Raw genomic sequence first — 26744 nt, 5'->3', positions numbered from 1 at the left:
ATAAAAGCTCACTACAAGTTAAAACAAAGTAATGCTGGGACATGGTCTAGATCAGACTTTCTCAACCAGGGTTCCTCCTGAGGTTCTCAGGGGTTCATTGAGCTATGGCTGATTGACCTCCCATCTGATGGCATCTCTATAGTTCCAGGGTCATCACTATTTGGCAAAACTAGCAACATGACCCAATTATCTTTTTACCTGTCTGTAAGGATGGCACTCTTCCTACTGACCACCAGTGTATGGGGCATTTTTCTCATTGACCTCCAATGAATTGGTTTTAGTATGTGTAGCCAGGTGTCAGCTATATCAATATGCCTTTCACGAACATTTACAGAAGAGACTATGATTCATCATTTTCCCCCAGTACTGGTAATGTTATATCACTTCCTATTGGCACAGTGGATCCAGTTCTTCTGACAGCAGATGATCTTGGGACCTGTAGTCCTATAGCTAATACATCCTGTATTCTTGAGTACCGATTGAACTAAAACTACCAGAGAGCTGATGAAAGAGAGGGATGCTGTGAGTACAGATATATTCTACAGCAAGGGACTGGCTCATTCTCTTGGCATGGAATTGAGAGCTGAATGCAGGGGGACTTCTGTTCTGCTACAGAGACAGATTGCAGACCTACTGATTCAGGACTCTGCACATCAGTTCAGCACAGTGGTGGCACTGATCGGCACACTGGGATCGCATCAGTCTTCTCTGCACCAGGACTGTCACTGACCGGTCCTCACACAGACATCAGCACGCTGACAGGCCATCAGGTTGTAACTCTGCACATCCCTGCAAACAGCCAAGAGCCTATCCAAGAACTCTTGTTCCCAGGAGGCTGTGTTATCTATGGGATTGGTGAGCGGGAGGATGCCCAACAGTCTTTCTATCATCACTCTAAAGATACACCTCTACACCTCAGTATCAGGAGATTTTTGCTTTGAGCAGAGCCAGAGACTGTTTAACTTCACTGAATTACCAGTATTCACAAATGTTTATGAGCCCCACCATTGCTAGCAGAAGACAACGGGTATCACCATATTTGGAACTTTAAACATAACAGGACTCAAGTTGTAATCTCTAGTTAAAAGGGACCTCTTCTCTTACAATTCCATTGCTATTCAAATTAGGGCATTTATATCTATTTATGCAGGAATATACATTTACATAATTCTCTGCATCCTGCATAGCAGCACCAGTGACCTACAGGGAGCTAATAAGTCAACAAGTTTTTTCTTCCCCCTCTTACTTTTTGCAGTTTAATAGTTGAAGCTTACTACTGACTATAATTTGTTAAAAGTTGCTAGTTGATTATTTCGATTTTATCAGTGTTCTGTTTTATGCGGTATCTGGGATTGTATATTCTAAACCCATTATTCCTGTGGTCTATTTTTTTGAACAAGTCTGACATAGAGGTGTTACTAAAGAATTGTGTCTCTTCCATTATAATAGTATACTGTTGAAATATGTCTGAACCCGGAGTGTCAGCAGTGTCGGGAGGCTTGCAAGGTTAGGGCAACCACTGAGGACAAACATCATCAAGCGGCCCCTGTGGGGGTAGCACCACATAAGAGTTACCCAAGACCTGAAAATTATTTTAGGGATTCCTCTGAGGTATAAAAGTTTCAAAAGGCTGATCTAGAGGAGAGAGTGAGGCTTAGGGGTCATGCCAATACAAACCCTTTAAGCACAGCTTGTACTGAACATGGTCATACAAAGAATATAAGTTTATGTGTCTATACAAATGTGTATTCAGTACTACTGACTCATTGAAACATCCCACACATTATAGGAAAATACATTTTATTTAAAATAACACACAATGACAAAAACCCAAATGCAATTTAATTTCACCTACACTTGTAAAAATAAAAGTAGGAATGGTAGGAATTTAGGGGAACCTTTGTTTACTTCGGTTTCCAAACAAATGTTCATGGATCATGAGCAGGGATTGTTTTTCAAATAAGCTGGAAATGAAATGGCAGTTGTAGACTACCCAGATACTTTTATACAGGTAAAAAACAGCTCCTGGTATTACATTCATGCTTACTCAGGGGTGTATTTACTACAAGGCATTTGCCTAGGGCGGCACTTTTCAGGGGGGCAGCACTGTCCCCTGGAAGAAGAGACAGAAGAAGGGACACACATGGCATGGGGACCGGGTGGGATCGAAGAGAGGCTGCGGGCTCCTTGATGGTGTATACAGAGCCTGACTCTTATTCCAGGGATGTCTGGAGCTGTGAAGGTGAGTGTCTCTCTCTCTCTCTCGCTGGGGGATAGGATGGGGGTTGGGTTGGCTGGTGTATGGAGGGTGGTGGTAGTGGAAGGCTCTCTTGCGTGGGTGTGGTGTTGGTTGGTGTCAGGCTCTCTCTGGGGGGCAGCACAAAACCCAAGTACACCACTGTGCTTACTAGAGAACATTTCAGACCTCTTTTCCAGATATAAAGGTCTTCCACTCTCAGCAAGAAGGAGTACTCCCTCTTACACAGCGCCATGATTATTTGGGAAAATATGGGTAGCACAGACCCTGTGGTCATTTTTAAAGAGACACTATCACCTGCCTATTCAGGGCAAAGTGTTAATGCCTCCTGACAGCCCCTACCCCTCTATCAAGGTAAATTCCCCTAGTTGCGTCCTTGCTTTGTGACCTTGCTCTTTTGCCCTAAGCATGTGAACTCGTCGTGTAAGAATGATTGGGTGGCATTATCCACCCAGGTAAACCCTGATATCATCCAGCAAGGCAGCAAAGAGGAAGCATGGGTGGCGAGTATGTGTTGCTTGATAGACTACCGGGAGGCATTGTCATTCTGACCTGCTTGGGCAGGTGACAGTGTCCCTTTAAAAATGGTCATAGAGTCTGGGCTGCCTCTCATTTATCAAGAAATGGCTTTTACTATCAAACTTTAGGCCAATCACAAGGGTTAAAGCGGATTTTTCATGAAAATACACAGTCTGCTTAATAGGTCTCGGTCCCCTCCCCCTGTAAAAATTGTCATATATTACAAAGGCAAACCTCTAAACCTGGCCATGGACAGTTAGGGGAGCCATACATGGATCAAACATGGCCGGTTCTGCAGGGACATGCCGAATATCGATCTATGTATAGGCAGGCATGTTGTACACACGTTAATATATTGATCAACTTGTGTACAACCAGCCTGTCACGTGTTTTCGGAATGATCAGTGTCACTGACTATAGCCAGCAGCACTGATCAGTGTACTCTGATGGTGGGGAAATCTTCCCGCTGTCAGAACACAATAGCACAGTGGAAGGATTCCCCTATCCACATCGGATGTGTGGATGGGGGAATCAGATCATTTTTTTTTTCATTTAACCTACTGCTTGAATGAAAAAGAAAAATGAGTACTGTATGGCCAGCCGTAGAATTGTGGCCTTTTCTGAGGAATTGGTAAAAGTTCTAACACTGGGTAACTCTGCTGACTCAACAAAAGTCAGTTACTGTCACCTTTTATGAAAGTAACCTGGCTGAAAATTGTTGGCTGAACAGCACCTGCAGCCTATCAGCTGCAGGCACTCTCCATGTATTCTGTCAGCCAGCTCCCACAGTATAGTAGCCTGGCAGTTGAGATTTGTCCACTTGCACTGTTCATGTGGATGGAGGAATCAGTTAGACTTCTTTTGTGGACAGCTTAACATGGTTCTAAAGGCTTGATTTTTTTTTCTTTAAAATAATAAAACACATCGTACTTACCTGTTCTGTGTAATGGTTTTGTCCCCTGCTGGCGCTTATGGCCTCTCCCCTTTGCGGAGTGCCCTCAGAACAAGCTGCTTGCTCTGGGGGCACTTGAATACTCGCTCCCAAGCTGCCTCTGTGTATCTGGGGGATACACCAAGCATGGGTCAATCCTGCCTCCTACTCCCTCTTCACTTCTTGCAATTGACAGCAGTGAGAGCCAATGGCTGTGTATCAGCCAATGAAGAGCAAGAGACCTGGGAGAACCACTGCTCTCATGCACATCACTGGATCGAGATCAGCCAAGTTTTAGAAGGGGCCGTTGAGGGGAGTCACACTATGAAGGTTTTTTTACCTTCATGCATAGAATGCATGAAGGTAAAAAACCTTCACCTTTAGAACCACCTTAGAGAAATCATTTTTAATATATACCTAACTAACCATCATCTTGGGGGTTGCAAGGCTTGACGCACTATCCTTCTTGTGAGCTTCCTGGAAAGACACTCCAGACCAATGCTAAAGCATCTTCTGGCAGGATTTGGAATCCTCATCGCTCCTAGGGTTCCCCAGCACTATAAAGCAGAAAGCAGAGCTTGTAAAACTGATGTGCAGCATTGCAGGTATCAAGTGGTTCTTTGGGGGAAAATGTGGGATTTTTTCAGCAAGTGCATATGTCAAGTTATAATTTCAATGTTTAACTTAAAGTAATTTTTTTCACATAACTTTCACATTTATATAAACTTAAAACAGAGATTTGTAGATAAGCCACTAGAGGGAGACCTCGGTGGCTCAGTGCAATTACTCTATAGAGTGCTTCTATTGTAAAAAACACTCAGATTAGATATCAGTCACACAGGGAGTGCATTGCATTCAGTGAGTCTGCTGACTCAAAGGGGTCCATTTATAAAGGATTCGCTATGTGATTTGCGCAGTGATCATTTTCTGGATATTCAGTCATCAATATTTTACAGCATTCAGCTATCATTTTCAAAAAGGATTCAATCCTTGTGTAACGTGGCGACTGATGGGTGATCTATGAATCTTGTTTGTAATCTCTCTAGTACATTGTATGTGGTGGGTGAATCCTCTTCGAAAACGATAACTTAGTAAAGTGAATCCTCTTTGAAAGTCATGAGGGGGGGGGGGTGAATTCTCTTTGAAAATAATGGGTGAATCTTCTGAAACTAATGGCCAAATCTTCTTTGAAAATGATGGTTGAAAAAGGAGAATCCTCTTAAAAAATTGACAGTTGAAGAAGGTGGATCCTCTTTGATAAAGACAGTTGAATAACGGAAATTCTATTTGAAAATTATATTTAAATAATGAAAATGATAATTGAATGAAGCAAAGAAAATGACAGTTGAATAGAACTTATCCACTATGAAAATGATAGTTGAATAAGGAAAATCCTCTTGGAAAATGAGAGTTGAATAAGTCGAATCTTCTTTGAAAATGACAGTTGAATGAGGCAAAGAAAATAACAGTTGATTAGGGCAAATCCTCTGAAAATGACAGTTGACTAGAACTTATCCTCTTTGAAAATGACATTTGAATAAGGCAAATCCTTTTTGAAAATGACAGTTGAATAAGGCAAATCCTTTTTGAAAATGACAATTGAAGGAGGCAAAAAAAATTACAGTTGAATAGAACTTATCCGCTATGAAAATGATAGTTGAATAAGATGAATCTTTTTTGAAAATGACAGTTGAATAAGGCAAATACTTTTTGAAAATGACAGTTGAATGAGGCAAAGAAAATAACAGTTGAATAGAACTTATCCGCTATGAAAATGATAGTTGAATAAGCTGAATCTTTTTTGAAAATGACGGTTGAATAAGGCAAATACTTTTTGAAAATGACAGTTGAATGAGGCAAAGAAAATAACAGTTGAATAGAACTTATCCACTATGAAAATGATAGTTGAATAAGGCAAATCCTCTTGGAAAATGAGCTGAATAAGTTGAATCTTCTTTGAAAATGACAGTTGAATGAGGCAAAGAAAATAACAGTTGATTAGGGCAAATCCGTCTGAAAATGACAGTTGACTAGAACTTATCCTGTATGAAAATGACAGCTGAATAATGCAAATCCTTTTTGAAAAGGACAGTTGAATAAGGCAAATCCTTTTTGAAAATGACAATTGAAGGAGGCAAAACAAATTACAGTTGAATAGAACTTATCCGCTATGAAAATGATAGTTGAATAAGCTGAATCTTTTTTGAAAAATGACAGTTGAATAAGGCAAAGAAAATAACAGTTGATTAGGGCAAAGCCTCTGAAAATGACAGTTGAATAGAACTTCTCCTCTATGCAAATCCTTTTTGAAAATGACAGTTGAATAAGGCAAAGAAAATAACAGTTGAATAGAACTTATCCTCTATAAAAATGACAGCTGAATATTGCAAATCCTTTTTGAAAATGGCAGTTTAATGCTGCATAATACAGCCATACAATAGCCCAGCAAACAAACACTCTGCGAATCCTTTATAAAAATACTCCATAGACTTTCACGGCAAGAAGCAACCAGTGAAACAAAACCATTGTATATTAATACAAAACAGGAAGTGCAGATTGTGTGTGTAATTAGCAAATATAGCTGCCCCCAAGTACATATATAAATATATATTTTACTTAAAAACACAATCTTCAAAACAGTAGCGCATACAGATGAGATAATTTACAATGTACATCAAGCTTTACATTCCCTTTAAAGAGCACTTCTTATCTACAACACACACATTCAATTATGCAGTAATTGTGTTCCCATACCAATACTCATAAAATGTATCCAGTCATTCACTAAAAAATGATATTGATGAGCAAAGAAATTGGCAGATTGCCTCAAATGAATTTTGCTTAAAGTGTATGTAAAGCCAAACTGTTAGCTTTGGATAGAGTAGAGAAGGATTAAAACCCCTATTAAGGTGTTTACTTGCGGTATGTGTCTGGGGAGACTTCTCTTCACTTCCCATTGAGAGGAAATCTTCCCAAAGTAAGGGGAATTCCCCTCTTAGGCACTCTTCCCCACTTGCTCTGGTCAGAACTCTAAAATTTTGGATTACTTCACTGACTCTGATCTCAGTGACTATGGTCATCGGGTTATCCTCCAAGCAGGAAAGCTCAGACAACAATAAATACTTTACAAAGGGTAAGGCCCTATGTACACGGGACACTTTTGAATGATGGAAACTGACTGCTGGAAAACGTAGGTTACAAAACGCCTGTTTAGCTGCGTTTGCATAACGCGTTTATGCGCATTTGCGTTTAGAAGCGTTTTTTAAAGATACACACAGGAGAACCTCCCAAATGCCCAGAATGCACTGAAAAGTGGTAAATTATTAACTATTTCAGACTGTTTCAGAGAAATACAGAGAGTAGAAGCAGAGACAGAAGTATGTGTTGACATTAGCTTAGGTGTGAGTTGCTCATTAACATTTCTTTTGTTTCCAAGGGTAGGAAAGGTGTCTGGTGGAGGGAGTCATTAAGGTCACCTGGCAGGGGGTCTTTATGAAGAATTGGAGGTATAAATGGTCATTAACATATCTGTTGTTTCCAAGAGTGGGAGAGGTCTGAGGTGTGAATTGGTCATAACAATGTGTGACAAGCTTGGTAGGAACATCCTGTGTTCAGTGTTTTGTCCATCTGAATACCTTGAAAACGCTTTGCATGCATTTTTCATGATGAAAAAAGGCTCTGGACAGCATTGGGAGCTGGAAGAGTTAAAAAAAAATTTCAAGAGCAAACGCTTATAAATGCAGTTTGCCGCGTTTACAAGCATTTTGCGTTTGAAACGCTGAAAACGTCGATGTCTGAACGCAAGTTAGTTGCATTCAAAAAAACTACTGTAAACTCAACTGCCTGTAAATGACTGTAAAGGACGATGTGTACATGGACACATAGGAAACATTAGGGAGAGTTCAGGGGCTGCTGGAAAAACCGCTGAACAGCTCCTAAATGTGAGTTTATCAGCTGCAGTGTACATGGGGCCTAACTCTTGACCATGCTATCCAAAAAGAAAAAAATATATCGGTTTGCCTTTACATCCACCTTAACCCAGCAAGATGGCCCCTCTTATATTGCTTTGGCAATATCATGGTGATATCAAAATGATTTTATTGTAACATTGGTTAGGACCACAAAATATGGGCATTTCTTATGGTTCTTATGAGACAAAGAACAATCTGTGCAGGGCAGTAAACTAATAAGAATCAATCAGTACAGTTCAGTAACTAATTACCAATCATCTTCCAGCCATCACCAAGCAGCTCGAAGCTGAAAGCCAATTGGCTACTATGAGTAACTTCACTTACTGATCATTTCTCTGTAATAAATAATCCTCTATGAATACAGACATTTCCATGGTGCCCAACAATATTGAAACATGGTAGCAAATATCTACAAAAATAAACCACAAGCTCATCAAAGAGAACCAGTCACCACTGGCAAGAATTTGAATATTCAGTTCCCGTTTGCACTCCTCTGTTATGCACATTCCAGAGCTGGGAGACGGTGGATTGATTTAATAAAGCGGTAGCGCATGTCCAATTTGCAAATTGTAAAGTGAACTTTCCCTTAGCTTAGCGAATGAGGTGAAGCTTTTTTCACTTTGAATATCCAATCATGTGCAAGGAAATTTAAAAATAAAACCATAATTCTTGCTCATAGACAATTGAATAATTGCAGTAAGCATAAGTTCACCCTATTCACCAAGCTGAATAAAAACTAACGGTGCAAAGTGAACATGCTCTACTTTTTTAGTAAATCAACCCTACTGTTTGTGGATAGACTTTTGGCAGGCCAGCAAATCGTAACCTAGCCATAGATGCATAGATTTCCCTAGTTCAATCCACAAGCTGAACAAAATAAATGCAATAGATTCTTCCATACGCACTAAACAACATGGATGACGGCATCTTCTCTGCAGGCTATAGTATTCTGGCAGTAGCTGTCCGAATATCTGAACAATGGCTGCATCTGATTGGACGTAGTCAAAGTTCGGCCAACAGTTTTCTGCTCGGCTCTTTCAACAAGCGTTGATTGCAAACTGACCTTTGTTGGGCCAGGTGGTGACAACGAGGACAACCACAGCTCTTAGCACAGCATTTAGGCAAGGTATGACCTTTGAATCTTAACCCCTTGGCACCTGCTCCTCCCGGCCCTTTAAGGGTTTCAGAAGCCGGGAGGCGAGGCGGGGTTTTAGGGTCATGTGACCACCGTGATTCACCGTCACTGCGGTCACATGATCGGGAAAGGTCCCGATCGAAAGAGGAGATCGGTACCTTTCCATGAGTACCGGACATGTGTGCTGGGAGCGCGCAGGCTCTCAGCACATATGTATTTCTTAATTGCACGCAAATGTGCGGCCACTCGGCGTCAAGGCCCAGACGCTGAGAGGCCACACATTTGCGTACGGCCGGCACAAAGAGGTTAAACTGATTGAAAACCTCAAGCGGGCTCAAACCAAAGCTGTGCTGCCTGCATCTGCAGACACAGACAGCAAGATTTGATTGACAGTTGCAGGAGCCCGTGGGGTTGATTTACTAAAGGCAAATAGACCATGCACTTTGCAAGTACAGATTTTCCAGAGCTTGGTAAATGAGGAAAAGCTTCAGTTTGCAAAAAATACCCAAATCACATTCATGGAAAATAAAAAAAAAGCAGCATTTTTCTTGCAAGTGATTGGATGATGGAAGTCAGCAAGGCTTCCCCTCATTTACTGAGCTCTGGAGCAACTGAGCTCAGGTACGTACAGGGGAGGGGCTGGGGGGATCCTGTGGCATGGAAGGTTTTTTTTACATTTATGCAAAGAATGCATTATGGTAAAAAACCTTAAAGTGGAGTTCCACTCAAAAGGGGAAGTTCCGCTTTAAAGATTGGTCCCCCGCTCCCCATGAAGGATTGGCACCTTTTGGGAGCGGGGGAACGGGTACCCAAATTGGACAGGTACCCGCTCCCACTTCCACTGCGATCACCTCCTACCCTCCCTCCCCCGAAGTCTTGTGGGACACGTGACAGGTCCCAGAAGACGACAGGGCCATTCAGGAAGTGCAGCGCTACTCGCGCATGCGCAGTGGGCACCTGGCTGTGAAGCCGCACGTTGTCACAGCTGGGTGCCCACACTGAAGATGCCGGCGCCTGGAATACAGGACGGCCGGTGAAACTGGCTGCGGCGGGGGCAACGCAGGATCGTGGGACAGGTGAGTGGCTGTTTTTTTTAAAAGTCAGCAGCTACAGTTTTTGTAGCTGCTGACTTTTATTTTTTTACAGAGTGAGTGGAACTCCACTTTAAGCCTTTAGAAGCACTTTAAGCTGAAGAGTTAGGTTCAGACATGATAAATGAAGCTAAATAAGGGGATGCATAGAAATATTTCAAAAGCAAGGCTGTTGATTAAAGACTGAATATTCAGATTCTTACAAGTGCCAGTTAAAGAAAAATTAAAACAATAGGCTAGTAATAGTGAAAGCAGCTTTAGCAGCACCTTCACCTTTAATCCATAGTAGTCACCCATAGTAATTTCCTTCCACTACTAGATGTCCTCAGTCTTCTGAGTTAAATTCAACCTACTTTCTATGACACGGGGCTATCATGAACGCAGTCTGGGCTCCAAGTATCAGTGCATTAAATGGCGCTCACACTGTGAGCACATGAGCACTATTCAGTGCAGTAGTAAGAACTGCCCACTGCCACCACCGAAGTCAGAGAAAAGAGCCATGACATCATCGGCCTAACCAGAGACTTTGTTTTTTTTTTTTTTAAATAGATTTCTGCTTATACCAATGAAGATCAGCTACTTCATACAGAGCAGATTTCAAGGTTCTAAATTTTACCCACAGAAATATTCACATTCAGACAACTAAAATAAAGCAATACAAAGAACAAATGGTGATGTGCAAAGTGCAGTTACCCACAGTGACCACAATTCAGCTCATGGCCATCAAAAGAGTAAAAGTGGCTGGTATCCAACACTGATGCTTTGGGGGTTTTTTTGTAAGTGCCATTGAGCTAAAAGAAGTCACCTGTCAATTTTCTAATTTAAGCTGAGACTACAATTTAACTTACAGTGAGCTTTTAACTTTGGGCTCCTGCAGGCAAACTGTAGGGAATAGGTGGAAGGTGGATCACCAAGAGAGCCTGTTGCTTTGCCCTGAATGGGAAACTTTTATTTATGGATCCTTAGGGATCTCAAGTGCAAAGATCTCTGAACCTGAAGTGCTCAGGTCTGAATTTCCAGAAGATACCTCTTTAGGGATCACCAGTGCAAAGATCTCAGAACGTGAAGTGCCCAGTTATGAACTCCTGCTGCAGCATTTTTGAGGATGGTCATACTGGTCTACTTGTTCTATTTGTAAATCATCTTTTATTATAGAGACTGCATCAAAAGAAGTGGGAACACCTAGGAATGCTCCTGGTGTAGCAGAAGTAATGTAGGCTCCAAGATGGCTGGAAAAAGGGCAGTGGTGAAGAGGTCTTGTCAAAGAAATACTCAAGAGACTTGGATAATTCAACTCAGCAGGTTCAATCTATGACTGAACGATCTCCTCTGAATGGACTGAACATTTTGGAAATAGTAGGTTGCTGTGGCTACTGTACATTGTACATCTCCTGGCTTTACACTGCTTTAATGAAGAGACTTGATCAAGATATTGACTTACACATATCCATACTTGCACACACAGTGCACAGGCAACAGGATCAATGAAAACAATAGCGGGAAACCACACATTGTTGTGCACAATAGTGCACTCGATCCTTTTTGGAAATGTGCCGATCTGGAATTCTGCAGAACATTATCCTTTTCCATGCTTTGTAATCTGAACAAAGTCCTATTAGCAGTGTACTGAAATCTCCATCAATCCAAGGATATGCTTTCATTTCTTTGGTACGACCTTGGGACGGGCGTTTAGCTCTAAGATCTCCTGGAAGTCCCTGGCCAACCCTCTCAGATGATCCATGATGGGGTTGACATTTTCTTCCATCCATTCCTCCACTGTGTCTGGGAAGTAGATGGAATCCATCTGGGTCCGGAGAGCTTGTATATGAGATTCCCAATCCTCATTGGCACTGTGGGAGAGGGAAAAATCATTAGGTCATACAGTGACATCTCCCCATGAGGCCTACAAATTTCTGTAAATAATCTCAACACCTGCAGCACCAGCTATCTGGATGTTCACCATGGCTGTGGTTCTAGCTCATTTTTGATCAAGCCTCACCACTTTGTTTCATGTGATTATTTCTATAAAAAATAATTCTAGGTTGTGCTATTAGAAGCCATAAGGGGTTAGCTTTATATGAAGAACTACTTTTCAACTGTAGAGACCACCAAAGAAGAGAAAGTAGATATGCATTCATGTTTCCTGAACCTTAAAGAGTCTTCTGGCTTCTCTCATTTTCCCACACACTCCTTCCCCCTACAGTTATTTGGCTGAATTTAGCCACAGGTGTCCAGAAGACAGAAACAATAAGAAATAGTTTATAAAACTTGGTGCTGCTCTGTTCTATCCAAGCTGCCTTAGGCACAGGTCCACGAGTGCCAATATGGCAAATACAGTCCTGTACCAACAACCATATTGTCTCTTACTATATTGTCCTATTATCCTTCTCTTGAACTGAACTTGTACAGTCCTTGGAAGCTCAACTCTGGCATTGGTCATGTGATCAGTGCCGTGATACCGGTAACATATTCTATACTGAAAGGGAGAACTTTTCAAGTAGAATATGATTGGCAAGCTTTCCTTCAGAGATCACGTCACAGGAGACCTTTGTAGTCCTAATGTAAATTTCTAGCACCAAAACGTTTCTTGGGTCATAGCCTCCATCCTTTGCTCAGCTATCTGGGTGTCAGATGAGCCCCTGGGAGTTGGACCACCAAATATCTAGTCAACTGACAGGGGTTCTAATCTTCAAAACGTAGACTGAACTACACTTTACATTCTAATAAAAAAAAGGAAGAGACTGCCTGAGGGTACTTACCTACAGGGTGAGACCACCATAGCAATTCTAAAAAGAAACTAGCTAAATAAATGTAGAGACCAGTACAAGATCCTACATTTCATCCAAGCTTTGGGTAGTAGTGAGTTCGGGGCCACGAAGGCTTCCAGGGAAGACTTCCATTCTGAAAACTCTGGTTAATTTTTGGACTAATGGGTGTCTTAGCAATGCACTGAGGACGCGTGGCAGAGGAACTCTGGCTGAGCGCACTAACCTGCAACTGATTTCCGGCTGTACCCACCTTCAAACCTCATGCCCAAGGCTGAGAAACAATCCGGGCACCCTCCCTGCATACCCACAGCGGACCTCACCATATTTTTCCAGCCACCGGCTGCATCCAAGATTGTGCCGACCTGCAGATAGGCTTCCAGCACCAGCAGGACTGCCTCCGTCACTGACAGGGGGCTGCATGCAGGTGAGGCACCCATGCCATGCCTGGACCCGGTAGATGCCCCGCTCACTGACACTCCCAGTATCCTCCGCTCTGACGAGCCACAGGGTACCACAAGCTCTAGAGCTAGAGGGGACATTTGGACCCTATCAAGTACTGAGTCCAGGGAGAGGTTAGCTACATTTCGCTCTGAACTGGACTCCTTAGTGCTGAGAATTGAAGGTACTCTCAAACGGGAACTATCTGAGGTGAAACAACAAGTTTTACAGGTGGACTCTAGGGTCAACACATTGGAGAACGCCCAAACTACAGTTGAAACTAGGCTTGCTGCTCAGGAACAGGCCCAGGTCACCCGTGCTCAATCATTGATCCTGTTTTGCCTCATAGTCGATGACGGTGAGAACCACAGTAGAAAGAATAATGTCTGAATCCTTGGGATCCCTGAGGCGACTAGGGGACCGGATCTCAGAGCCACGATTCAAGCGATTTTGAATACACTCTTGGATAGGGGCTTATCCACCCCTATAGAACTGGACAGGGTGCACAGAGTGGCTGGCTCAGGGGATCCCAAGACCCGTGCCAATCCACATGATGTTCTATGCCACATCCATTTTTTTGTTCTCAAGGAAGAAGTTCTCTGTATGGCGTGGATTAAGAAATCTATTGAATTTGATGGAGCGTCCATCACTTTCTAACCTGACCTGTTGAGCCTTACTCTTGCTATGCAGAGATCGCTTCGCCCACTACTGCAAATTATCCACGAAGCTAATGTGACATACATCTGGGGAAATTCTTTCCACCTTCAAGTCAAGAAAGACGGCAGACAGTTTCTTCTCCACTCACCAGGTCAGCTGCCAGCTGTTTTTTCCGTTCCTGGATGTGGCTGCTGTGTGTTAGATCCACTTTTCCCTGACCAGAGAGCTCCAAGACCTCAGTGCCAAAAGGAACAACCGCTCCCGGTCTACTGTGCCCTTCTTCGAAGTCTCTTGCCTACACTATCCTGTTCTCATGAGGGATCCGTAAGTACCGGTGACTGATCTTTTTGTACACGTTCAACATACTGCCTTACACGGGGACCTGGACATCTCCAAACTTTACAGTGGGTGCCATGGAAGGGGTATCCTGCCTTAATTTGACTCTCCTCTTTCTGCAACCCCTGGATTTCATACAACTTGCGGGTGGGCTACAGATCTCCTAGGGTGGGTCTCGCACCTCACCTACAGAGTGGCTCCATGTCCCCTACCTGTCAAAAAGCCTGGGTGTTATTTTCTCTAGCAGTGGGGTATGGTGAGACCCTACAGCAGCAGGGACTGCGCCCATTATGAGACCATCAATGACTTCCCCCTCTACACTACAGTTCAAGCTCTGTGAGCCTTCCCCAGCCGGCTGCTTTAACCCCATGTCCTTTTTGGACGCGGCGATCAATGGATATCCAGGTCACATGGGCTTGATAGGTGGGGTTGGGGAGTACTGGCTGGGGATGTTGTGGTTGTTATGGCACAGGTGCCTTCTAATCTTTTGTATGCGTTTCTGCGTCGATTCAAACGAGCCTTACATACTGCGCAATTGGTCAACGTATGGTGCGTACATCACTCCTAGGAAAGAGATTATTTGTATTTTTCGGCAATGAAAGGTTCATACTCTAGAATTAACTATTTTCTTATTCGTCACTCGGATCTACCCAAGATAAGAGCAACCTTATTTGCTACCCGCACTCTTTCTGATCCCTCTCCGATCTGCCTGGACATTGTGTTGGGGGCAAACACGTCATAAACATAGCAGTGGAAACTTAATGAGTCTCTGCTACAAGACGCCACAACAAAATCCTTAGTGGAAACGGAAATCAGGGCCTTTTGTCAAACTCATGCTGCTACTTCCTCACCGCTGAGGGTGGTATGGGAGGCGCACAAATGTGTCATCCGCAGTATATTTATCTCTCAGGGCACCCATCTTTAAAGGAAAGGACAAGTCGAATGCACTCTCTGTTGAGTGAAATCAGACGATTGGAAACTCTACACAAGAAATCTCTGGTGGCTTCCACTCTTGTGGAACTCCAGATAGCGAGGCATAGACTCAACAAACTCTTTCTCCATAAAACTAAGGTACATTTGGCCAAAGTACAGAACAAAATTTACGAATGGGGAAATAAACCTGGCAGACTTTTAGCAAACGCACTGAATTAATTGCGGGCCCGCTCTTATGCTCCAAGTATTTCCTTGGAGAGGAGGTGCCTGGTGCATGAAAACACCATTCTTTGATTATTTATGGACTGATAGAGACTGCATGTTTTTCTGTGATTTTTTTTGTGTGATTCATTGTTTGGTCACTTTGGCACTAATCAATTTTAGTATTATTACCCCTATTATAGGGTTTTTTCATTGTTTAATAAGGGGTCGGTATTATTATTTATATAGTAGGAATTTCACATATGTTTGGTGTGATTTTTTTCACTTATTATAGGTCACGTATATGACCATTGGTTACACTTGTTAAAGCACTTCATGCACTTTATTTATATATATACATATTTGTGTCACTCATTTATGGTGGTATAGCCGATTGTATGTTTTGATTTATATTTATAGTTTTGCGCTGCACTATCTTAGTAATAATTTTACTGTATCATGCTGTCTATAGGTAAAATACAAAATTATTGACTACAATACTGATAATTATACATTAAGTAATAGAAAAAAGTTGAAAAACCTGGAGTGTCCACAGGAAGGTGGTCATGATTTCACTGCTTTGTAATGGAAGTGATTGGATACAAATGTAAAGTTTCAGCCATTGCTGTGTATGTGTTAATGGCCATGGCGTCCCATAATTAAGTACTGTCATGATGTAAGCAAACAGCTGCCTATAGCTCAGGGTGGACTATTGTCCAACAGCAGAGCCAGGATGAGGTAAAGGAACCAGCAAGGGGCCACAAAATTTGTAAAGGCCATTTTTTAATGAGGATTATAGTATTCATCTGAATATTAGAGCCTCAAATTTAGATACAATCTTACACATAAACTTTACACATCCTCCAACCACAGTTGTGTAATAATTTTTGGTTTGTGTATATGTGATGCTTAGCCCAAACAGCCCTGCAAAGAAAATGTATAAAACAAAAAAAATTTGTTTCCACGCTTACGTTAAGATTTTGGAACTGAAGACCTCCATTTTATGTGGATTTCCAAACTTGTGTTTTCTATGGTAACGGGAAAACCAGGCATTGATATCACTGTGAGAGGAAAGGGTTAATAAAATAAATTATATCATACACAAGATATAAAACAACATACTGATACTGCCAACAGAACTTTCAAGGGTACAACCTACTGAGGCCAAATGCTCTAGATGGCAGAGTGGGGGGTCATATGATCAGGATTAGTGGTAGAAAGATCACAAGGTCAGGATAATGGTGAAGGGATCACACTATTAGAATAGCGGTAGAGGGATCACATTACTAGAATAATGGTAGAGGGATCACATTACTAGAATAATGGTAGAGGGAAAACATTACTAGAATAATGGTAGAGGGATCACATTATCAGAGTAATAGTAGAGGGAGCATATTTTTAGAATAGCGGTAGAGGGATCATATTATTAGAGAAGTGGTAGAGGGATCACAATATTAGAACAGTGGTAGAGGGATCACATGATCAGGGAAATAGTGAGGGATCACATTGTCAGGATAATAGTAGAGAAGTATAATAGTCAGCATTTCAGTGAAAGAGCCATGTGGTAAGAATAGTCACATGATTGGGAAGGCAACCTCGTTATCAGAATAGTGGTAGAGGGTTCATGTTATCAGAATTGTTGTAGAGAGGTCACATGATCAGATTAGTGGCAGAGGGACCACATTATCAGAGTAATACCGGTAGTAGAGGGAGAATATTTTTAGAATAACGGTAGAGGGATCATATTATTGGAGTAGTGGTAGAGGGATCACAATATTAGAACAGTGGTAGAGGGATCACATGATCAGGGAAATAGTGAGGGATCACATTATCAGGATAATAGTTGAGAAGTATAATAGTCAGCATTTCAGTGAAAGAGCCATGTGGTTAGAATAGCCAGAGTCACATGATCGGGAAGGCAACCTCGTTATCAGAATAGTGGTAGAGGGATCACACTATCAGAATAGTGGTAGAGGGATCGCATGATCAGAATAGTGGTAGAGGGATCGCATGATCAGAATAGTGGTAGAGGGATCGCATGATCAGAATAGTGGTAGAGGGATCACATTATCAGAATAGTGGTAGAGGGATCACATTATCAGAATAGTGGTAGAGGGATCGCATTATCAGAATAGTGGTAGAGGGATCGCATGATCAGGTTAGTGGTGGAGGAATCATATGATCAAGATAACAGTAGAGGGATCCCATGATCAGGTTAGCAGTAGAGGGATCATATTATCAGAATAGTGATAGAGAGATCACATAATCAAGACAATGGTAGAGGGATCACGTTATCAGAATAGTGGTAGAGGGATCACGTTATTAGAAAGGTGGTAGAGGGATCACATGATCAGGTTAGTCGTAGAGGGATCACACGATCACGTTAGTGGTGGAGGGATCACATTATCAAAATAGTGATAGAGAGATCACATAATCAGGACAATGGTAGAGGGATCACATTATCAGGATATTAGTGGGGAAGTACTGTATAATGGTCAGCATTTGAGTGAAAGTGTCATATGGTTAGTATAGTCATACAAGATCACATCAGGATGGCAGTGCAGGGATCACATGATCAGAACATTAATGCATGAGTTACATGACCAGGACAGTAGTGCAGGGGTCGCATGATCAGAACATTAATGCATGAGTTACATGACCAGGACAGTTGTGCAGGGGTCGCATGATCAGGACAGCAGTAGCAGAGGTCACATGATGGGATGAGCAATGAAGGTGTCACACAATCAGCATAGCACAGCAGGGGCCACATGCTTTGGCTACTGGGTTTGCAAAGTCCTTATTGATTCTCCTTTACTCACGTATCATCCTCTGTGATCTCCCGCACCTTCTGTCTCAATTCCATGTGGATTTTTCTTACCATGCTGTAAATTTCAGCCCCCGGAAAAGCTCCGTTCCCATCACTAAAGTGAAAGAAACAGATTTGTGTAACAAACTCCATAGACACAAAGTATTATTATACAGGACTTATATAGCGCCGACAGTTTGCTCAGCGCTTTACATTATAGTGGGAGACAGTACAGTAACAATACAGTTCAATACAAGAGGGATTAGAGGGCCCTGATCCTTGGAGTTTACAATCTAGGACATCTTATTCTCTCGTCTTAGTCTCTGTACAGCTTTTAAGAATGCATTCTGGGACTGGGAAAGTTCCAGTTGGAGTGTATGAAGTTTTGTTTACCAGGTGTTCTTCTCTACATCAATGTTGTTGAAGCCCAGTATAAGAGCCGTATCCTTTTTGGCTTCCTCAGTGAACTGACCTGCAGAAGAGAAGGTACATGAGATGGTTCACAGCAGCATGGAGGACCTCAGAGATGGTTCACAGCAGCATGGAGGACCTTAGAGTAAGGTAATCATTTGTGGATCTTACCGTGTCTCAGTATTTTCAAGCACACAGCCAAAGATGGGATAGCGACAGGAAGCAGCTCACACAGAACAGAGTAATGGTCATACCTACAGGAAGAGACAAACCAATGTCATACAGGAGTAGATATCCTGTACCTCCAGCAACCAGTGCTAGGTATATAGCTGGCAGAGGGAAGCCTCCTTTGGCAACTGCTTGGACTTTCCCTACTCTTATGGGACTACAGTATATCTGCACCTATTCTAGACTGATGATCAATCCCTGCAAATATATAGATCCGAGGGTGATCATATTTACTTATTGTGATAAATGCGGGTCAGACAACTTGAGAAAAATGGCTGTTCAACCTCACACCGTGTTGTCACTGACATGTGACAATGACACTCTCAGCCCCACCCTGCCCAAAGATTTTCCAGCTTGTGGGACCACAATCTAAGTGCCAACAGTCCAAGAGCAATTATCACGGAGTTCAGGTTACTAAGCAATACCTCTTTACTGCCACCAACTACTTTAATCGAAAAATAGAAAACGTTTAAAAGATTAGCAATAGCAATTATGACTTTAGCACAAACGTCTGTACACATACTGTCACCACAGGCAGGTATATCCAGAGATTTAGTGTGGATTCACACGCAGTGTGTGATTGAAGCTCAGGTTTCATGTCAGGTTTACATCAGGTTCAGGTCAGGATTTGACATGTGCAGTTTAGAAATGGTTCCCATAGAGGTCAATAGTCTGTAATCCGCACCTGAACCGGACCGCACTGCTCAGAAATTGGACAGGACTCTTTTTCAATCCGCACTGCCAGTGCACCGAACATAAACTATATTGCCAAAAGTATTGGGCCAGCCCTCCAAAACATTGGATTCAGGTGTTCCAATCATCTCAGTGGCCACAGGTGTATAGAATCTAGCACCTAGGCATGTAGACTGCTTCTACAAACACGTGTGAAAGAATGGGTTTCTCTCAGGAGCTCAGGTAATTCAAGTGTGGTCCCGTGATAGGTTGCCACCTGTGCAATAAGTCCATCCATGACATTTCCTGGCTACTAAATATTCCACGGCCAACTGTTAGTGGGATTATAACAAAGTGGAAGCAACTGGGAACAACAGCAACTCAGCCACCAAGTGGTTGGTCACGTAAAATGACAGAGTAGAGTCAGCGCATGCTGAAGAATATAGAGCTCAGAAGTCACCAACTGTCTGCAGAGCCAATAGCTAAAGACCTCCAAACTTTGTGTGGCCTTCAGATTAGCACAACAACAGTGCATAGAGAGCTTCATGGATTGTCGGATGCAGTTGTGTAAAGCACGCCGCCACTGGACTCTAGAGCAGTGGAGACGTGTTCTCTGGAGTGATGAATCACGCTCCTCTGTCTGGGTTTTGCAGTTGCCAGGAAAACGGTAGTTGCTTGATTGCATTGTGCCAAGTGTAGAGGTTGGTGGAGGGGGGATTATGGTGTGGAGTTGTTGGACAATTTCTTGCTCCCAACTTTGTGGGAAGAGTTTGGGGATGGTTCCTTACGGTTCCAACATGACTGCGCACCAGTGCACAAAGCAAGGTCCATAAAGACATGGAGGAGCGAGTTTGGGGTGGAGGAACTTGACTGGCCTGCACAGAGTCCTGACTCCAACCCAATAGAACACCTTTGGGATGAATTAGAGCGGAGACTGTGAGCCAGGACTCCTCCCCCGACATCAGTGCCTGATTTCACAAACTTGCTTCTGGAAGAATGGTCAAACCTTCCCATAGACACCCTCCTAAACCTTGTGGACAGTCTTCCCAGAGGAGTGGAAGCTGTTAGAGCTGCAAAGGGTGGTCCAACTCAATATTGAACCCTACGGACTAAGACTGGGGGGCAATTAAAGCGCTGCGTAAATTGACGGCACTATAGAAGAACCATTTTGGTGCAGATGTGATTTGAGTCATACATAGCTTTTAAGAATAAAAAAAATTAAGCTGTCCTTTAAAGCAGAATTCAGTCCTTCCCTTCAATGTTGCATAGTTGTATTGGCTCTTTTCCTTTACTGAAATTGCTTACTCTGTGCATTAGAAATTGCAGTGAGTCAGCTAGAGTCCACCTCATTTCCTGGTTGGAGAGCATCCACTATCATCTTTCCTTCCATGTCTTGCTGTCCCTGGCCTTCCCCTTTCATTAGTTGGACTTCAGTTCTTTTAATCATAGAAGCTCATCATTACACGTGGGTGTTCGCTAAGGAGGTCTGCAAGAAAATTGCTGGATCTCCGCAATGTTGTCAAAATGGCGACCTTTGAGCTGGATCTTCATCTTCGTGAAGAGGCCATTTTCATGGGTTGAGCTCGTTGAAGGTTTTCCTGATCGCTCGTCATCTTCAAGTGATGTTCTTCTGTTCTTGAAAAGCGCGCCCCACTCAGAACACCTCAAACGATTCATTGCAGCATCGCCATAAACTTACCGAATCATCTCAAACGTCTCTGTTGCAGATTTGCCCAGTTTCATGCAGAATTTCACGTTTGCTCTTTATTCTAACTTGCTGTCCATGATGAAATAGCAAATGTGGTAACACACGTGGTCAGAATACCACCAGTTGCACAGCTCCCGATGTACACAGGATGATGTCTTTTGGCACACTGACTTATGAAGGTCGGTGCTTTCTGTGATCTGTTAGCGTGTTACAAAATTAGTCTCGAAACCTTTTGATACCACCTCGTATGTATTAAATTTTTAAAGGATGAAGTGGCAACCTGATATCCATACCTTGCACTGAGGACACAGAAAAAGCTGGAAACAGCTGGCTTGGAAAAAGAATGGATCAGGCAGTACTTGTGCTATATCCCAGCAACGCTGGATGTAGATTTGGCCATAAGACAGAGGGGAGTGATTTGCATTCTGCCCAATCCTAAAATAAGAGGTAGGCTCCTTCTTTTCTGTTGGCAGCAATGAAATGTAAATGCCTTCTATGTAAAGAAGGTTCTGCTGTGCTTTGCATCACTTTACACATATGTCTTTCTTTTGGATCTCCAGCCCATTAACTAATTGGCTGTACCTTCTAATTATTGCCCTAAAAGTAAGTCTCTGCTGCCCTCTGGCTGTCATTGATGTGATTGCAGTGATGCAGCATACTGTATGTCGGTGTCACGTTCTACAGTATACTACTTTTATGCTTAATTCACAAGAGTTTATTTATAAAACCTAGTCTAGAAGAATGAAGAGTTGTTGCCCATAGAAACTAATCATATTGGAAAATCTATCACCTCCAAATTTGAATGCTCAGCTGGTTGTCCAGCTCCTGGCATGTTTTCCAGAGAGACCAAACTCTTTAGTATCTCACCTTTGCCACCCTGTCAGCGCCATCCCACTATAATGGATTTTGGGGAACTTGCTCATCCCATCAATGACCATTTTCCACTGCTGGTGGTTCTTCATGTGTAAATCCATCGGGGTCCAAATCTGATTTGGGGTCGATGCCCCTTTAAAAGCACTTGCAAACCAAATACTGGAAAATCCACTCTTTTCATATTTGGAGATAAAAGATTCTGAGATGGAAGAAAATGAAAGAAATGTCAAATGAAAAGAAATTAATTTCCTATACAATATAGTTACAGTTGCAAGAAAAAGTATGTGAACCCCTTGGGATTACGTGGAGTTTTGCATGAATTGGGCATAAAATGTGCTCTCAACTTCATCTAAGTCACAACAATATAAGAACACAGTCTGCTGAACATAATACTACACAAACATTAGATGTTGCCATGGTTTAATTGCACATAACATGCAAACATTCACAGTGCAGGGAGGAAAAAGTATGTGAACCTTTGGACTTAATAACTGGTTGACCCTCTTTTGGCAGCAATAACCTCAACCAAACGTTTCCTGTAGTTGCAGATCAGACCTGCACAATGATCTGGAGTAATTTTGGACCACTCCTCTTCACAAAACTGTTTCAGTGTAGCAATATTCTTGGGATGTCTAGTGTGAATCGCTCTCTTAAGGTCATGCCACAGCATTTCAATCAGGTTGAGGTCAGGATTCTGACTGGGCCACTCCAGAAGGCGTATTCTGTGCTGTTGCAGCCATTGTTTTGTTGAATTACTTGTATGCTTTGGGTCATTGTCCTGTTGCATCACCCATCCTCTGCAGAGCTTCAGTTGGCGGACAGATGATCGTACGTTTTCCTGCAAAATGTCTTGATAAACTCTGGAATTCATTTTCCCATCAATGACAACAATCCGTCCAGGCCCTGAGGCAGCAAAGCAGCCCCAAACCATGATGCTCCCTCCGCCATGTTTCACAGTGGGGATGAGGTTTTGATGTTGGTGTGCTGTGCCTTTTTTTCTCCACACATAGTGTTGTGTGTTCTTCCCAAACAACTCAATCTTGGTTTCATCTGTCCACAGTATATTTTGCCAGTAGTGCTGTGGAACATCCAGGTGCTCTTTTACAAACTTCAAACGTGCTGCAATATTCTTTTTGGACACCAATGGCTACCTCCGTGGTGTCCTCCCATGTACTCCATTCTTGTTTAATGTTTTCCTTATTGTAGATGTGTCAACAAAAATGTTAGCATGTGCCAGAGATTTCTGTAGGTCTTTAGCTGACACTCTGGGATTCTTCTTTACCTCATGCAGCATTCTGCGCTGTGCTCTTGCAGTCATTTTTACAGGACGACCACGCCTAGGGAGAGTAGCAACAGTGCTAAACTTTCTCCATTTGTAGACAGTCTGTCTTACCGTGGACTCATGAACATCAAGGTTTTTGGAGATACTTTTGTAACCCTTTCCAGCTTCATGCAAGTCAACAATTCTTGATCGTAGGTCTTCTGAGAGCTCTTTTCTGCGAGGCATGGTTCACATCAGACAGTGCTTCTTGAAACCAGTAAACCCAAAACAGGTGTGTGTTTTTTAAGGTCAGGACAGCTGTCAGCAACACATCCAATATCATCACACTGATTGGAGTCAAGGTTGGCTAACTCCTGGCTCCAATTAGCTCTGGGAGAAGTCATTAAGCTAGGGCCTCACATACTTTTTCCTCCCTGCACTGTGAATGTTTACATGTTATGTGCAATTAAACCATGGCAACATCTAATGTTTGTGTAGTATTATGTTCAGCAGACTGTGTTCTTCTATTGTTGTGACTTAGATGACGTTCAGAGCACATTTTATGCCAAATTCATGCAAAACTCCACATAATCCCAAGGGGTTCACATACTTTTTCTTGCAACTGTACATAGTTAGTCTGGCTGAAAAAAGACAAAAGTCCATCCAGTTCAACCATAGAAAAAAAAAAAAAAGTTATAATCCTACACCCACAGTTGATCCAGAGGAAGGCAAAAAACCCAGCAAAGCATGATCCAATTTGGTCCTGCAGGGGAAAAAAATTCCCCAAGAGGGGATTATGTATTATACATGGTGACCATATCCCCCCCTTATGTATTATACATGGAGATCATATCCCCCTTATGTATTATACATGGAGATCATATCCCTCCTTATGTATTATACATGGTAATCATATCCCCCCTTATGTATTGTACATGGAGATCATATCCCCCCTTATGTATTATACATGGAGATCATATCCCCCTTATGTATTATACATGGAGATCATATCCCCCCTTATGTATTATACATGGAGATCATATCCCCCCTTATGTATTGTACATGGAGATCATATCCCCCCTTATGTATTATACATGGAGATCATATCCCCCTTATGTATTATACATGGAGATCATATCCCCCCTTATGTATTATACATGGAGATCATATCCCCCCTTATGTATTATACATGGAGATCATATCCCCCCTTATGTATTATACATGGAGATCATATCCCCCCCTTATGTATTATACATGGAGATCATATCCCCCCCCCCTTATGTATTATACATGGAGATCATATCCCCCCCCCCCCTTATGTATTATACATGGAGATCATATCCCCCCCTTATGTATTATACATGAAGATCATATCCCCCCCCTTATGTATTATACATGGAGATCATATCCCCCCTTATGTATTATACATGGAGATCATATCCCCCCTTATGTATTATACATGGAGATCATATCCCCCCCCTTCTGTATTATACATGGAGATCATATCCCCCCTTATGTATTATACATGGAGATCATATCCCCCCTTATGTATTATACATGGAGATCATATCCCCCCTTATGTATTATACATGGAGATCATATCCCCCCTTATGTATTATACATGGAGATCATATCCCCCCTTATGCATTATACATGGAGATCATATCCCCCCCCTTATGTATTATACATGGAGATCATATCCCCCCCCCCCTTATGTATTATACATGGAGATCATATCCCCCCTTATGTATTATACATGGTGATCATATCCCCCCTTATGTATTATACATGGAGATCATATCCCCCCTTATGTATTATACATGGTGATCATATCCCCCCTTATGTATTATACATGGAGATCATATCCCCCCCTTACGTATTATACATGGAGATCATATCCCCCCCCCCCCTTATGTATTATACATGGAGATCATATCCCCCCCCCTTATGTATTATACATGGTGATCATATCCCCCTTATGTATTATACATGGAGATCATATCCCCCCTTAATCTCCTCTTCTCAAGAGAGAATACATTCAGTTCCTCTAATCTTTCCCCATAGCTGATCTCCTCCATGCCTCTTATCAGTTTGGTTGTCCTTCTCTATACCTTCTCCAGTTCCCCAATGTTCTTTTTGTGAATTGGTGCCCAAATCTGAACTGCATATTCCAGATGAGGTCTTACTAATGATTTGTACCGGGGGAAATTATATCTCTCTCTCTGGAGTCTATACCTCTTATAATACAAGAGAGGATTTTGCTCGCTTTAGAAACTGCAGCTCGGCATTGCATGCCATTAGTAAGCTTGTGATCTACCAGAACCCCCAGATTCTTCCCCACCATTATGTAACTTTCACTTCATTGATATAAGCACAAAGAAATGTCTATGCTACCAACTGGATTTCAGCTGCCAACATGCTCACTGATGAGTCAGACCTATAGCTCTCCAATCAGGAAAGCCTCTGCTCTCTGATGATTGCAGATCTATAGGTCTGCCTCAGCAGGGGGTGTGTTGGACCTCCACAGAGAGACCACTGTATCCACACAGAGAGCAATGGTCCTTCATTGCAGCTTGTTGGCTAGGGGACTCAGCAAACCTTATCCACTAAGCCTGTTACAGAGGGGGCTGGGAAGAGCTGTGGGAGGTTGAGGGACACTGCAGGACACCGTTGGAGGCACTATGGAGGGCTCGAGGCTCCTTGGCAGGCTGGACAGCACTGTGCGAGACTGGAAGGTACTGTGGGAGACTGGACGGCACTGTAGGAGACTGGACGGCACTGTAGGAGACTGGACGGCACTGTGGAGGCTGAGGAATCTCAGGGACCCTGCTGTCACACAATAAAAGTATAGGAATATAAAACATGTACTAAAAAGCTGGAAGGCTCTGGATAGGCCTGAGTGTCATTGTTGGGTGTGGGGGGTTGTGTAGGGGGTTGAGGACTTTGTAGCAGGCTTGGTGGATGAGGTTGGGGAGCACTGTGGGAGGTTGGGGGGCACTGCGGGACACTGCTGGAGGCACTACGACAGGAGGCTCTGCAGCAGTCTGGGGGCACTGTGGGAGACTGGATGGCACTGTGGGAGTTTGGGGGGCACTGTGGAGGCTGAGGACTCTCAGGAGCCCAGGGGTCACTTTGGGCCACTATGCAATCTGAGAGGCACTGTGGGAGGGGATCTGCAGCTGGCTGGATGCCCTGGAGAGAAGAGGCTGTGGCCAGGTAGTGGACCACAGCCCGGTGGTTGAGAACCATTAGACTAGACCAGAGGTCTCCAAACTGTGGCCTGGGGCCAAATGTGGCCCTTTGCTTGCTTTTATCTGGCTCTTTGGGCTCTATTTCATCCACTGATACCAACAATAGGGCATAATTCATCCCACTGACACCAATGAAGGGGCAAAATTCCTCCCAATGATGCCAACAAAGGGGCACAATTTCTCACAATGAAACTAACAATGGGGCCCAGTGACACCAATGATGGGGCTCAACTCCTCCCAATGAGGACACCAACAATGGGGCACAATTCCTCCCAATGACACCAACGATGGGGCACT

General features: G+C 42.8%; 1 protein-coding gene across 3 annotated transcripts in view; it reads right to left on the bottom strand.

Annotated features, from left to right (window-relative positions):
* Positions 1 to 1783: 1783 nt before the first annotated feature.
* The window catches only part of LOC149454989 (hexosaminidase D-like), a 93546-nt gene continuing 68585 nt past the window's right edge, over positions 1784 to 26744 (bottom strand). For all 3 annotated transcript variants that reach the window (XM_089686797.1, XM_089686796.1, XM_089686795.1), the window contains exons 9-14: positions 21930 to 22134; positions 18626 to 18708; positions 18437 to 18515; positions 18057 to 18158; positions 16209 to 16298; positions 1784 to 11754 (exon numbers count right to left, since the gene is read on the bottom strand). In XM_089686797.1, coding sequence (XP_089542923.1) covers positions 11562 to 11754; positions 16209 to 16298; positions 18057 to 18158; positions 18437 to 18515; positions 18626 to 18708; positions 21930 to 22134 — 752 coding nt within the window. In that variant the 3' untranslated portion in view covers positions 1784 to 11561. The remainder of the gene's footprint in view (positions 11755 to 16208; positions 16299 to 18056; positions 18159 to 18436; positions 18516 to 18625; positions 18709 to 21929; positions 22135 to 26744) is intronic.

This window comes from Staurois parvus, unplaced genomic scaffold (genome assembly GCF_062004578.1).
Source record: "Staurois parvus isolate SC_StPar_1 unplaced genomic scaffold, SC_StPar_1.0 ptg000412l, whole genome shotgun sequence".
NCBI classification, from domain to species: domain Eukaryota; kingdom Metazoa; phylum Chordata; class Amphibia; order Anura; family Ranidae; genus Staurois; species Staurois parvus.
This window is presented reverse-complemented; position numbering and strand designations above follow the sequence as displayed.